Genomic DNA, 15,915 nt, shown 5'->3' with positions numbered 1-15,915 from the left:
CCTGAGAGACAGGGAGCTGATGCTTGACCAGGATTCAGAGTACTTTGGTTATATTCGATATGTACTTCGGTACTTCGAATCTCACACCTGACTTTAATTTGTTTAAAATAACACAAGCAGGTTGAGAGGAAGTAGAGTAGAGTCTCACATGACGGCTGACACGGTCGTCCTCGTGTGATCCGTCTCACTGCGCACCAGATAAAGAGGAAGACAGTCATGTACAGTCATGATGGGTTTAATTCAGATTACTGCACTATTTACAAATGTAGAAGTCAGTGTACACGCATGCTCACACACAAACGGTTTAGGCACACAGAGAAAGAGAGCGAGATCATCTGTCCGGGGAAACGACGGCGTGGAGGTTCAACATTCGGTTCGTTTGTGCCGATGGGAGGAGCTTAACTTCATCCGGGCAGATATACAGTCTGTAGTGTGTGTTTGGTCCTTCAGTCCACTTTGACCACACTGTAGATCTTAGTAACGAACCAGAAACAGGCGAAGAAGCCGATGGTACCTGAGAACAGAGAAAAACGCACCTTCAGTTCACACTTCACAGAAGATTCTCAGCAAATGTCATAAATCATCAAATATCTGACATTTTTTCGAACTAGATTTGTTGATGCAGTTTGAGATGAAATCATAAAGTAATAAAATAACTGCAGAATAAATCCGTTTGTCTCTTCCGTCCTTCAGAGCAGCTGATTGAACTCTGGTTCGAACCAGTCGAACGCCGTTTAAAACTGATAAAAGGATTCATGAGCGATGTCGCCCTCCAGGACAATATTAATAATAATGAAAACAGCCTGGATCAAGTTCATATTTTCTTCTTAAATTTGTTTCTTTATTTTGTGAACCCATTAAAAAAAAAAACTCGCCAGTTGTCGTGGTGATGGACTGAACCGACGTACCAGTGAATAAGAAGAAGATGAGAGCCATGATCATGGTGTATCCGAAGTACAGGATGGTGCTGGCCAGACCGGTGATCTGCAGCTTGGAGAAGAAGTAATGAACTGCGTAAACCAGGAAGTAGACCGCAGTGAAACCACTGGTCAGGAAGGAACGCCACTGCCAGTGGTAGTCCTGAGGAGGAGGAGGAAGAAGAGGAGGAAGACACACAGGTTTGTAAAGTTAGGCTCCGCCCTCCAAACCAATGAACTGTCAGTCAGCAGGAGATCATTAAATCAGTCACACAGAGATACAAATAATTAATAAATAAAACAGACATCCTTCAGCCTGTCAATCATCAGTGAGGCTGTCAATCACCAGTGAGGTCAGAGTCTCATAGTTTCAGGTTTCGGGTTCCTGGATGCTTGAGGAGGACATGTTTCTGTAATAAAACCTGTCACTAACAGTTCTTCACATCTATAAATGACCTCCTGGTTTTCTCTCATGACATCATTCAGTTTTCCACTCGTGGACACTTCAAGGTCCAAATCCTGCTGCTGAGCTCCTGACTAATTACTGGAGAAGGATTTCCTGCCTGAGTGATCTGATCAGCAGGAACAATACTGTCATTAAAACTCAACGATGGCGGTACCAGCTTTAATAAGAATAAAATAAAGAGGTTGTCGGGCTGAGTCTCCATCCGTCTGACTGTGTCCCCTGTAAAGTTGGACGGACAGGAGGACAGATGGACGAGCTGCTAACAACCACGTTGAATGTGCTGCTGTGATGTGCCGCGTACCTCTGCACACAAGTGGAAGTAACAGAGCAGGATGGTGGCCTCGGAGCAGGTGATGACCAGGATGATGAAGACGAGGAAGAGGAAGCCGAACATGTAGTACATCTGATGGGACCTGGAGAGCAGGAGAGGAACGTCAGGTCAGTTTATCAACACACTTTAACACGTTGGGAAATCTTTCTGACAAATGAAGTCATTTATTTCAGCTTCGTACATCCTGTCGGGGTTCAATCGTTTCTGTTCATGTGAGATTTTACACTGAAAGAAACTTTCCCATTGATTTCATTCATCTAAAGAACTACAATGGAGGATGTTTCTGCTCAAAAGACTTGAAAATAGAAAAATGACACGAACAAACCGCCTCCACTGTTTTCTGTTTGAATTATATAAGTTCAGAATCCGTGTGATCAGAGAAGAGCAGGGACTGCTGGGTAATGTGCTCCCCGCCTCAGGAGGTTTCTGTGACTGAAGGTTTCAACTGACTTTATATTCAACATGTCTTCTGACCGTCTGTGAAGAAACTCTTCATCCTCACCAGATGGAGTTCAGGATGAAGAAGAGCTGGATGAAGATGCACCCGAAGGGCAGGATTCCTCCCATGATGATGCCGGGGAAAGGCTTGGTGTAGAACGACTGCTCCGGGATCTGACGAGGAATCTGATTGGTCCGTACCGGGTGTTCAATACCCTGAAAACAGGGGAGGGAGGAAGAGGAGGAGTCAAACACTGAGACGGAAACACTCAACAAACCGCTGACAGGAACAACGACACGTTCACGGACCACAAAACAGCATCCTGCTGCTTTACTTTAATTAGAGATGGAAATATCACCATGACGATGACTCTGCCCGCCACAATACAAACCATCCATCCTATCAGTTTTTGTTACTGTGTTCACATGTATACATGTATTTATATTCATGTACTATACTACTATACATGTATTTATATTCATGTACTATACTACTATACATGTCTTTATATTCATGTATATAAAGACTATACTACTATACATGTCTTTATATTCATGTATATAAAGACTATACTACTATACATGTATTTATATTCATGTACTATACTACTATACATGTCTTTATATTCATGTATATAAAGACTATACTACTATACATGTCTTTATATTCATGTATATAAAGACTATACTACTATACATGTATTTATATTCATGTACTATACTACTATACATGTCTTTATATTCATGTATATAAAGACTATACTACTATACATGTCTTTATATTCATGTATATAAAGACTATACTACTATACATGTCTTTATATTCATGTATATAAAGACTATACTACTATACATGTCTTTATATTCATGTATATAAAGACTATACTACTATACATGTCTTTATATTCATGTATTTAAAGACTATACTACTATACATGTCTTTATATTCATGTATATAAAGACTATACTACTATACATGTCTTTATATTCATGTATATAAAGACTATACTACTATACATTTCTTTATATTCATGTATATAAAGACTATATTACTATACATGTCTTTATATTCATGTATATAAAGACTATACTACTATACATTTCTTTATATTCATGTATATAAAGACTTTATTACTATACATGTCTTTATATTCATGTATATAAAGACTATACTACTATACATGTCTTTATATTCATGTATATAAAGACTATACTACTATACATGTCTTTATATTCATGTATATAAAGACTATACTACTATACATGTCTTTATATTCATGTATATAAAGACTATACTACTATACATTTCTTTATATTCATGTATATAAAGACTATATTACTATACATTTCTTTATATTCATGTATATAAAGACTATACTACTATACATTTCTTTATATTCATGTATATAAAGACTTTATTACTATACATGTCTTTACTCACTGTCTTCTTGAAGCCAAAGTAAGCTCCTATAAACGTCAGCGGCACCGAGATACAGAACCACAGAGCCAATATGGCCACCAGGGTCCCGAAGGGCATGGCTGCTGACGACCCCTCCCCCCACAGGATCAGGTTCATCACGAAGAAGTCTGCAAACACCACGCTGGACAGAGACAGAGACAGACAGAGGCAGAGAGGACGTCCCAGTCAGGACACGTTGCTGTGTCTACATCGTGAAGTGAGCTTCTACTAGTGCTACAGTCGGTGCTGGAGGAGTCTTACCCCGGACAGAGGAAGGCCGTCAGCAGAACGTTGGTCTTCCACTTCTCTCCTCCAAAAGCTGTGACCAAAGACAGAAAAAATGTTTTTTACAAATTCAAATCTGTCTGAAAGTCGTCATCTTATTTCATCATTTACATTTAGTTACAAGAGGGAGTGTGAGCAGGTTCATTGAGTTCAGAGAGATGACACGAGTTCATGTGAACAAACGGCAGCTGATCGGTTTAGCAGAGATGTGATGAAGTCACGTTCAGCTGCAGCCCTGCAGAGCGGAGCTTCTTCCCCTGTTTCTTACATTTGTAGAGGCGAGCGGCCACGTATCCAGCAGGAGTTCCCAGGAGGACCCAGAGAACCACAGCACACGTCATCAGAGCTCCTCGGTTAGCCGGAGACAGGAAGCCCAGGCAGGCGAAGACTGGAGGAGGAGAGACGACGGAAGAGTTTGAGTTTCTGAGGAGGGTCACACCTGTTCTTCCAGGTAAATACTGGTTTTATCTGGAGCACACAGCTGGGTTCAAGTAACATCCGTTTCCAGCCACCGTGATTTCATAGTAACTGTTTTTGATAATATTATTAAAGAAGAAGTAGCAAAGATATACAGAGGGTGACGAAGGTCATGATGAAGATCTGGGTTCCAGAGCCGAGGAAAACCGACAGCAGCATCCCCTTCTTAGGGGGCCGGAAAACATCTCCGTGGACTAACTTCCAGCCAAACTCCTCCTGAGCGTCCTCCTGGAGAACAGAGGAGGTCAGAGAGACACGTCTGAGTCCTGAACGTCCAGCAGAGGCAGCAGAGTCTCAGTCAGTCAACGTCCTGACTCGTCTGTTAGACTGTTTTAATGTGACAGTGAAGATAGTTGGAGTAAAGAGTTATTTATTCATCACAGACGGACGAACAGTTTTCTGTCCTCAGAGACGGAGGCTCACCACAGAGTCTATCTGATTGTATCTGGCGATGTCTTTATGTAGAGTCCTCAGCATGATCATGGCCACCATCCCAGACAGGAACAACACGATCACCAAAGAGTTCATGATGCTGCCGAGGGAACAGAAACCACAGCTGGATCAGTATTCGGATGTGGACCAGTGACAAAACATCGGCCATTCTAGAAATGACTCCATATCACAGTTCACACACCTGCAGCCTCAAACTGAACCAAGCAGCAGTGGAGCAGGAAGTGACCATATTTGGACGAGCTGGGGGAGGAGCCAGCAGTGGATCTCACTGATCTGATTGGAAACCTGACGATACTACGTCCCGCCCACCGATAGCTGTAACCTGACTGCACCACAGACCTGTCAATCAAACAGACACGCCCCCAAAAACAGGTCTTCTTGAATCTTCTTTTCTAATGAATGAGGGATTATTTTCAGATGGACCTCCAGAAAACTAAGAAGAAGGAGTGACTTTAGCGAACAACACCGAGATAACTGATGGACACATTTTATTCACTTTGGATTTGATGAGAGAAGTTGAATGGGAGTCTATGGAGCCGGAGGCTTTTTGGAGCCGACCTCTAGTGGCACTCGCTGGTATTGCAGCTGAAGACACTTCTGGATCAGAACCATTTTTCAGACCCGGAAGCTACGAACACTTTTATTGAACTAAACACAGCCAGCAGCAGAAGAGACAGAAAAAGCTTCAGTGAGGATTATGAGCTCATTCTGCCAGTTTGATAACTATTTCCACTCATGTACAGTGGTTACAGTGGTTAGTGTGACACACCAGACTGTTGGTGTGAACCATCACTGCATCCTGAGTGCTGCTGAGACAGGCGGTGACTGGTTCAAAGAAATACAAAGAAAGACTCAGAGCGTTTTCTGGGGTGAGGGGTGGAGGTTTGGAGGGGGGGGGGGCAACAGTCAGCAGAGCAGGGAGAGGAGTCGCTCAGTGGATCAGGACTGGATGATGGATGATGGATGATGGATGATGGATGGGATTGTAACCTGGTAGTTTTAATCTAAAGTGTTTCTTAGTTATCTTCTACCCTGTTTGTTTATTTGGATGGAAAAACTCACAACCTCCAATCGCAACAAACAAATAAGAGTCAGGAATTAAAATATAAAGGATCACTTATTTTAAGTCATGAATCATTTCTGAGCCACGACACTGAAGAGTGTGTGTGTGTGTGTGTGTGTGTGTGTGTGTGTGTGTGTGTGTGTGTGTGTGTGTGTGTGTGTGTGTGTGTGTGTGTGTGTGTGTGTGTGTGTGTGTGTGTGTGTGTGTGTGTGTGTGTGTGTGTGTGTGTGTGTGTTACCTGAACCACTGGATGTTGGTGTGAGGCATCGACTCCAGGATGTAGTCCCATCGAGACGCCCAGCGGATGTTCTTATCTTCCTGTAACACACACACACACACACACACACACACACACACACACACACACACACACACACACACACACACACACACACACACACACACAGTTTACATTTACATTCACTAGTCTCATGATGGATTTAACACCAATCAGGACACCTTAATTCCCTTCAGCTCTGGAAGATCTGCTGACACTGCAGCTCACCGTTCCCTTTTATGATGCCCTTATTAAAGATGGCCTCCCTCCAGTTTCCTGCCCAGGTCTTCCTGACCGAACACACCGAGGTGAGACTCTGGACTCACCACAAAGCTGACGGAGTACGTGTACGGGATCTTGAACACTCCTGCGTCTTTGTTCTTCAGGAACTTGGGTCCTCCAGAACAATCAGGGGCGTCATCGTTCGGGTTTTCATAGCTGCAGAGAAGAAGAGAGAGGAAACAAAAGCTCAGGTCAAAGGGCACCAGTTTATCATCTTATCTGCATATTGACCACTGATCAATATGCAGGTATGACCATGTTAACTCGATCACACTGTCGTACCCGTCTGTCAGACGCTGATCACACAGCAAACACCCTGAGATTAAAAACAACTGACATCTACATGATGACATCATATTTCAGCTGAAGCCGTCTCTCCTCACCTCTTGGGTTCGATCTTGGCAGCGACGAGCCGCGCTCCGAGCTGCTCGTGCTCCACGGTGTGGTAATGGATGGTGATGTCCACGTGGTTAAAGATGTAGAAAGCATCCTTTTCGTTAAAGTTGGACTGAAACACAGAATCAGAGGAGTTCAGTGATGATGTCACTCTTACAGTTACAGGATGAGACGACTGCCGGCCTTCAAAATGCTGCTGACCCCGACCACATCAGATCAACACATTGACATTCAGTCATCTCATTCTCAGCTTTACGACTACATCTTCATGTCGACCGGTGATCACGGTGTTGTTCTGTGGACGTACTTCCAGTCGTTACTCTCTAACTTTTTAAATACTTTAAATATTAAGGAAACACGAGCCCGGAGCTGCAGATAACGTTCACTGTGTGGATGTAGATGTTCTCAGACAATCTAATTACACCGTGAAAAGAAGGACTTTGTTTGTGTCCATGTGTGACTCACGTTGACCACGCAGGCGTCTTTAGGACGGCCCACTTCTGTGACGAAACAGCCAATGGGGAAGCCAGGATTACAGAACTTCTGCCTATCTTCAACATCGTAGCACCAGGTGACCGGCATGTTATCCACTATCCTACACACACACACACACAAAGAATTTGTCCAATAAATCTGAGTCTGATAGAACAACAAAGTTGTCGCCATGACAACAGGCAACACTTCCCATCTGGACATCACTGTAAAGAAGCTGCAGATTGTAAACGGTGGATGCTTCACACACACATGCTTCAACCCGACACAGAAGATCTGTCAATCAATCAACAACTGAATTTTGAAGTTATGGCGACATGGTCACGGTGACCTTTGAACTCTGTCGGCCAGTTCAGGTGGTTCTCGGTTTGAATAATAATTTAGCTTTGAGACTGACATGTATTTTGTATGGAGCTGGACTCTGTGGGCTCCACCTGTTGTCTGCAGATAAATGAAGCTGATGACGACGTTCAGACATTTAACGCGAGAACTTCTTTTGTTCCGTTACAGACAAAAATGAACTTTTTTTTCCACCTTTTTTTCAGGATCCAATTACAGATCCTTCGGTGAAACATCCAGCTGAGTGTGTGTACAGGTTGCACGTATGTAAATCACCCTGTGATGTGGCACCGGCTCCTACGTACCAGTGATGCTGGTAGTTGAGTAACATGCCCTTCTTCAGGAAGTCCAGTTTGGCTTTGTCTGCTGGGTTGCTGGTGTCGTACGTCCTCGTGCACACCTTCTGACACACGGCGGGTTTCTTAAACTCAAACTGACACACGGGACACAGAGTTAGCGGCTGTTACAGCTGGTCTTTGTTTACTGATGTGAACACTGCAGCGCTCACCACATTTTACATTTAAACCAGTGAATTCAATCTGACACAAACATGATGCAGATTCAGTCTCCGTGCAAAACCTTTCCGTGAAACACAAAAGCAAACAGAAGCTGTCAGCTGCAGATGAGAGGTTCATGTGTCGCCGTGTTAAAACAGTCAAAGTTCGATTTGTGGGCGTGTCCCATCGGAATCGATCACATGCGGTCGGAACTGGTGAACACACCTGAGATCAGATATTTTACTCATCTGTTCCCGACCACATTCAAGAAGTTCTTTGAAATACGATTCAGATTTTCAGACGGTTCAGTTTCAGGTGTTTTTTGTGTCGGTGATGTTAGAAGCCATTAAAGTTCAGTGTTTCATCACAGCAGAAGGAAACATGGCGGTCTCAGGTGCTCCGTCTGGAGTCTGAACCATACTCCTCACGGGACACCGAGACCGGCAGCAGAGGAAACACGTCTGAAATAATGAAGCTGATGACCTTTTATTTTTTATAACAGCACACTCCTCACTGCCGTGTGCTAAATGATCAGGTCCACTTCATTCATTTCATTTTGTTGAGGTCATAAGAATACCAATGAACGGATGTTGATAAAACCGGGCAATGAGGGTTGCCATGGAGACACACCTTGTACGGCGAGGGTTCGATCCTCTCCCCGAACAGAACCTGACCCAAATTCTCCGATGGACGTTTGTCTGTTTTGTCTGAGCACAAATCGAACCTGCGGAAGAAAACCCCAAAAGCTAGGCTGTTTAAAACACCTGGATCAGAATATATTGAAACCCTTTTACTCTCCATCACGCCGTAATAAATAACGTGGTAACTGTTGGAGGATACAGAGAGCCGTTGATGCAGTCGACTGAGTCCGACCAAAAGAAACAGACACAGCCGCGTCGGAGGGGTGAAACTTACGCCGTGTATTCATAAGGCAGAACAGACTCCACCGAATCCAGCCGGTTCACAAACAGCTCGATGGTCGACTGGAAGAGAACAGAAGCAGACTCATGTCACAGGGCTGCTTATCTTTTCATCACCAGCGTGAAAAGCCTCGTTCGGCTGAAGAAACACCAACCGCTGCTGGGACACCACATGGGAAGAAGTTCAAGTGATTTACACACTTGGGAGGGGAGGGTGACAACACAGAGCAGACAAAGTGGTGGCTCGGACAGTTTCTGGTATGTGGGAACTCAGAAAATAACATTTCTGATAAAACAACTTTCTATCATTAACCATCAGCCCTGTAGAGAGAACAATTCATTTTAACTGTTGAAAAGTAAACAATCAGGAGTCCGTTACATTTCTAGAAATCTAGGTTATTATACCGTATTAATGCAGGTTCATATCCGGGTTATTATACCGTATTAATGCAGGTTCATATCCAGGTTATTATACCGTATTAATGCAGGTTCATATCCGGGTTATTATACCGTATTAATGCAGGTTCATATCCAGGTTATTATACCGTATTAATGCAGGTTCATATCCGGGTTATTATACCGTATTAATGCAGGTTCATATCCAGGTTATTATACCGTATTAATGTAGGTTCATATCCAGGTTATTATACCGTATTAATGTAGGTTCATATCCAGGTTATTATACCGTATTAATGCAGGTTCATATCCAGGTTATTATACCGTATTAATGCAGGTTCATATCCAGGTTATTATACCGTATTAATGCAGGTTCATATCCGGGTTATTATACCGTATTAATGCAGGTTCATATCCCGTATTAATGCAGGTTATTATTATACCGTATTAATGCAGGTTCATATCCAGGTTATTATACCGTATTAATGCAGGTTCATATCCAGGTTATTATACCGTATTAATGTAGGTTCATATCCAGGTTATTATACCGTATTAATGCAGGTTCATATCCAGGTTATTATACCGTATTAATGTAGGTTCATATCCAGGTTATTATACCGTATTAATGCAGGTTCATATCCAGGTTATTATACCGTATTAATGTAGGTTCATATCCAGGTTATTATACCGTATTAATGCAGGTTCATATCCAGGTTATTATACCGTATTAATGCAGGTTCATATCCAGGTTATTATACCGTATTAATGCAGGTTCATATCCAGGTTATTATACCGTATTAATGCAGGTTCATATCCAGGTTATTATACCGTATTAATGCAGGTTCATATCCAGGTTATTATACCGTATTAATGCAGGTTCATATCCGGGTTATTATACCGTATTAATGCAGGTTCATATCCGGGTTATTATACCGTATTAATGCATATCCAGGTTATTATACCGTATTAATGCAGGTTCATATCCAGGTTATTATACCGTATTAATGCAGGTTCATATCCAGGTTATTATACCGTATTAATGCAGGTTCATATCCAGGTTATTATACCGTATTAATGCAGGTTCATATCCAGGTTATTATACCGTTATTATACCGTATTAATGCAGGTTCATATCCAGGTAGGTTCATATCCATTATTATACCGTATTAATGCAGGTTCATATCCAGGTTATTATTAATGTAGGTTCATATCCAGGTTATTATACCGTATTAATGTAGGTTCATATCCAGGTTATTATACCGTATTAATGCAGGTTCATATCCAGGTTATTATACCGTATTAATGCAGGTTCATATCCGGGTTATTATACCGTATTAATGCAGGTTCATATCCAGGTTATTATACCGTATTAATGCAGGTTCATATCCAGGTTATTATACCGTATTAATGCAGGTTCATATCCAGGTTATTATACCGTATTAATGCAGGTTCATATCCGGGTTATTATACCGTATTAATGCAGGTTCATATCCAGGTTATTATACCGTATTAATGCAGGTTCATATCCAGGTTATTATACCGTATTAATGCAGGTTCATATCCAGGTTATTATACCGTATTAATGCAGGTTCATATCCAGGTTATTATACCGTATTAATGCAGGTTCATATCCAGGTTATTATACCGTATTAATGCAGGTTCATATCCAGGTTATTATACCGTATTAATGCAGGTTCATATCCAGGTTATTATACCGTATTAATGCAGGTTCATATCCAGGTTATTATACCGTATTAATGCAGGTTCATATCCAGGTTATTATACCGTATTAATGTAGGTTCATATCCATTATTATACCGTATTAATGCAGGTTCATATCCAGGTTATTATACCGTATTAATGCAGGTTCATATCCAGGTTATTATACCGTATTAATGCAGGTTCATATCCAGGTTATTATACCGTATTAATGCAGGTTCATATCCATTATACTGGTTCATATCCAGGTTATTATACCGTATTAATGCAGGTTCATATCCAGGTTATTATACCGTATTAATGCAGGTTCATATCCAGGTTATTATACCGTATTAATGCAGGTTCATATCCGGGTTATTATACCGTATTAATGTAGGTTCATATCCAGGTTATTATACCGTTTAATGCAGGTTCATATCCGTTATTAATGTAGGTTCATATCCAGGTTATTATACCGTATTAATGCAGGTATATCCAGGTTATTATACCGTATTAATGCAGGTTCATATCCAGGTTATTATACCGTATTAATGCAGGTTCATATCCAGGTTATTATACCGTATATTCATATCCGGTTATTATATGCAGGTTCATATCCAGGTTATTATACCGTATTAATGCAGGTTCATATCCGGGTTATTATACCGTATTAATGCAGGTTCATATCCAGGTTATTATACCGTATTAATGCAGGTTCATATCCAGGTTATTATACCGTATTAATGCAGGTTCATATCCGGGTTATTATACCGTATTAATGCAGGTTCATATCCGGGTTATTATACCGTATTAATGCAGGTTCATATCCAGGTTATTATACCGTATTAATGCAGGTTCATATCCAGGTTATTATACCGTTATTATACCGTATTAATGCAGGTTCATATCCAGGTTATTATACCGTATTAATGCAGGTTCATATCCAGGTTATTATACCGTATTAATGCAGGTTCATATCCGGGTTATTATACCGTATTAATGCAGGTTCATATCCGGGTTATTATACCGTATTAATGCAGGTTCATATCCAGGTTATTATACCGTATTAATGCAGGTTCATATCCAGGTTATTATACCGTATTAATGCAGGTTCATATCCAGGTTATTATACCGTATTAATGCAGGTTCATATCCAGGTTATTATACCGTATTAATGCAGGTTCATATCCAGGTTATTATACCGTATTAATGCAGGTTCATATCCAGGTTATTATACCGTATTAATGCAGGTTCATATCCGGGTTATTATACCGTATTAATGCAGGTTCATATCCAGGTTATTATACCGTATTAATGCAGGTTCATATCCAGGTTATTATACCGTATTAATGCAGGTTCATATCCAGGTTATTATACCGTATTAATGCAGGTTCATATCCAGGTTATTATACCGTATTAATGCAGGTTCATATCCAGGTTATTATACCGTATTAATGCAGGTTCATATCCAGGTTATTATACCGTATTAATGCAGGTTCATATCCAGGTTATTATACCGTATTAATGTAGGTTCATATCCAGGTTATTATACCGTATTAATGCAGGTTCATATCCAGGTTATTATACCGTATTAATGCAGGTTCATATCCAGGTTATTATACCGTATTAATGCAGGTTCATATCCAGGTTATTATACCGTATTAATGCAGGTTCAGGTTCATATCCAGGTTATTATACCGTATTAATGTAGGTTCATATCCAGGTTATTATACCGTTATCCAGGTTATTATACCGTATTAATGCAGGTTCATATCCGGGTTATTATACCGTATTAATGTAGGTTCATATCCAGGTTATTATACCGTATTAATGCAGGTTCATATCCAGGTTATTATACCGTATTAATGTAGGTTCATATCCAGGTTATTATACCGTATTAATGTAGGTTCATATCCAGGTTATTATACCGTATTAATGTAGGTTCATATCCAGGTTATTATACCGTATTAATGTAGGTTCATATCCAGGTTATTATACCGTTATTATACCGTATTAATGCAGGTTCATATCCAGGTTATTATACCGTATTAATGCAGGTTCATATCCAGGTTATTATACCGTATTAATGTAGGTTCATATCCAGGTTATTATACCGTATTAATGTAGGTTCATATCCAGGTTATTATACCGTATTAATGCAGGTTCATATCCAGGTTATTATACCGTATTAATGCAGGTTCATATCCAGGTTATTATACCGTATTAATGCAGGTTCATATCCAGGTTATTATACCGTATTAATGCAGGTTCATATCCAGGTTATTATACCGTATTAATGCAGGTTCATATCCAGGTTATTATACCGTATTAATGTAGGTTCATATCCAGGTTATTATACCGTATTAATGTAGGTTCATATCCGGGTTATTATACCGTATTAATGTAGGTTCATATCCAGGTTATTATACCGTATTAATGTAGGTTCATATCCAGGTTATTATACCGTATTAATGTAGGTTCATATCCAGGTTATTATACCGTATTAATGTAGGTTCATATCCAGGTTATTATACCGTATTAATGCAGGTTCATATCCAGGTTATTATACCGTATTAATGTAATATCCAGGTTATTATACCGTATTAATGTAGGTTCATATCCAGGTTATTATACCGTATTAATGTAGGTTCATATCCAGGTTATTATACCGTATTAATGCAGGTTCATATCCAGGTTATTATACCGTATTAATGTAGGTTCATATCCAGGTTATTATACCGTATTAATGCAGGTTCATATCCAGGTTATTATACCGTATTAATGCAGGTTCATATCCAGGTTATTATACCGTATTAATGCAGGTTCATATCCAGGTTATTATACCGTATTAATGCAGGTTCATATCCAGGTTATTATACCGTATTAATGTAGGTTCATATCATATCCAGGTTATTATACCGTATTAATGTAGGTTCATATCCAGGTTATTATACCGTATTAATGCAGGTTCATATCCAGGTTATTATACCGTATTAATGCAGGTTCATATCCAGGTTATTATACCGTATTAATGCAGGTTCATATCCAGGTTATTATACCGTATTAATGCAGGTTCATATCCAGGTTATTATTAGTTGATGTAAACAGCCTCCTGCTGTGCAGCTAGCTCGTCTCGTTATCTCGTGTTTTCTGTGTTTTGAAGGCTGTCAGATGAAGAACAGCAGCGTGTCTGTCCATCCTGTGTGTGTGTGTGTGTTTATATGTGTGTGTGTGTGTTTATGTGTGTGTGTGTGTGTGTGTGTATGTGTGTGTGTGTGTGTGTATGTGTGTGTGTGTGTTTATATGTGTGTGTGTATCTTTATGTGTGTGTGTGTGTGTGTTTATATGTGTGTGTGTTTATATGTGTGTGTGTATCTTTATGTGTGTGTGTGTGTGTGTTTATATGTGTGTGTGTGTGTGTGTGTGTGTGTGTGTGTGTGTCTCTGTGTGTGTGTTTATATGTGTGTGTGTGTGTGTGTGTGTGTGTGTGTGTGTGTGTGTGTGTGTGTGTGTGTGTGTGTGTGTGTGTGTGTGTGTGTGTGTGTGTGTGTGTGTGTGTGTGTTTATATGTGTGTGTGTATCTGTGTGTGTGTGTGTGTGTGTGTTTATATGTGTGTGTGTGTGTGTGTGTGTGTGTGTGTGTCTCTGTGTGTGTGTTTATATGTGTGTGTGTGTGTGTGTGTGTGTGTGTGTGTGTGTGTGTGTGTGTGTGTGTGTGTGTGTCTGTGTGTGTGTGTGTGTGTATATGTGTGTGTGTGTATATGTGTCTGTGTGTGTGTGTGTGTGTGTGTGTGTATGTGTGTGTGTGTGTGTATGTGTCTCTGTGTGTGTGTATGTGTGTGTGTTTATGTGTGTCAATATGTGTGTGTGTATGTGTGTCTGTGTGTGTGTGTGTGTGTGTGTATATGTGTCTCTGTGTGTGTATGTGTGTCTGTGTGTGTGTGTGTTTATATGTGTGTGTGTATCTTTATGTGTGTGTGTGTGTTTATATGTGTGTGTGTGTGTGTGTGTGTGTGTGTGTGTGTGTGTGTGTGTGTGTGTGTGTCTGTGTGTGTGTGTGTGTGTGTGTGTGTGTGTGTGTGTGTGTGTGTGTGTGTGTGTGTGTGTGTGTGTGTGTGTGTGTGTGTGTGTGTGTGTGTGTGTGTGTGTGTTTACCTTGCAGTCCGGTACTTGGTGGTTTCCGGTCTCACAGAAGCTGACCGGGGCCAGACCCGGGAGGTAGAAACCGGCCGCTCGCGCCAGCAGCGCGGCTCCCAGCAGCCACAGCAGCATCTTCGCGGCGGACAGTCGGACGCTTTCACGCAGTTATCTCGCTCCTCCTCTCAGTTTGCACCGCATTTAGCCACTCGGACAGCCAGCAGCGACCAGCTCCACAGCTCTCAGACACGTCACATGCCGGAAGTCTCACTCAGTGAAAGGGGAGCATTGTGGGACAGTCCTCCTCCCTCTTCTTCTTGAGTTTTCATCGGCCGCTGTCGGTCAGAGTTAGCAGAGCCCTACCGCCACCTTCTGGTCCGGAGGGTGCAGCGCAGACGGTCACCCTGCCATCTGACGAACTCCAGAAACTGTTAGACCCACATTAGCCCAACACATCTTGTTAATGCAGGTATATGAATGCATTTCTTTAAGAGCATGAAAATGGGTAAAAATTTGTACTTTGCTGAATTAAAGCGATAAAATAGATAGCATAATATAGCTGGTTATAGATCAAAACTATTTTCTGCCCTTT

At 41.0% G+C, this 15,915-nt stretch overlaps 1 protein-coding gene across 1 annotated transcript; it reads right to left on the bottom strand.

Annotated features, from left to right (window-relative positions):
- Nucleotides 1-219: 219 nt before the first annotated feature.
- tm9sf2 (transmembrane 9 superfamily member 2) lies at nucleotides 220-15,614 on the bottom strand. Its single transcript, XM_069722572.1, has 17 exons — nucleotides 15,342-15,614; nucleotides 9,088-9,155; nucleotides 8,803-8,896; nucleotides 7,981-8,108; nucleotides 7,310-7,439; nucleotides 6,832-6,956; nucleotides 6,493-6,604; nucleotides 6,128-6,207; nucleotides 4,797-4,905; nucleotides 4,469-4,601; nucleotides 4,165-4,284; nucleotides 3,873-3,930; nucleotides 3,594-3,753; nucleotides 2,217-2,368; nucleotides 1,685-1,796; nucleotides 909-1,080; nucleotides 220-514 (listed from the first exon to the last, which is right to left on the bottom strand). Exons 1-17 carry the CDS (start codon nucleotides 15,456-15,458, stop codon nucleotides 447-449), a joined length of 1,938 nt encoding a protein of 645 aa, XP_069578673.1. The 5' UTR covers nucleotides 15,459-15,614; the 3' UTR covers nucleotides 220-446.
- Nucleotides 15,615-15,915: the final 301 nt, after the last annotated feature.

The sequence above is a fragment of the Brachyistius frenatus genome, unplaced genomic scaffold, assembly GCF_029030835.1.
Source record: "Brachyistius frenatus isolate BFR_SWC_R1_liver_20210118 unplaced genomic scaffold, ASM2903083v1 Contig_296, whole genome shotgun sequence".
In the NCBI taxonomy this organism is placed as follows: domain Eukaryota; kingdom Metazoa; phylum Chordata; class Actinopteri; family Embiotocidae; genus Brachyistius; species Brachyistius frenatus.
This window is presented reverse-complemented; position numbering and strand designations above follow the sequence as displayed.

Bases quoted from the DNA above. Each gene is read 5' to 3' on its own strand.
- tm9sf2 (XM_069722572.1), bottom strand. From the start codon at position 15,458: ATGCTGCTGTGGCTGCTGGGAGCCGCGCTGCTGGCGCGAGCGGCCGGT. The intron at 2,369-3,593 runs GTGAGTAAAGAC...CCCTGTTTTCAG, and splicing joins ACTTTGGCTTCAAGAAGACA to GGTATTGAACACCCGGTACG. The intron at 515-908 runs GTACGTCGGTTC...CTCTGTTCTCAG, and splicing joins CATCTTCTTCTTATTCACTG to GTACCATCGGCTTCTTCGCC.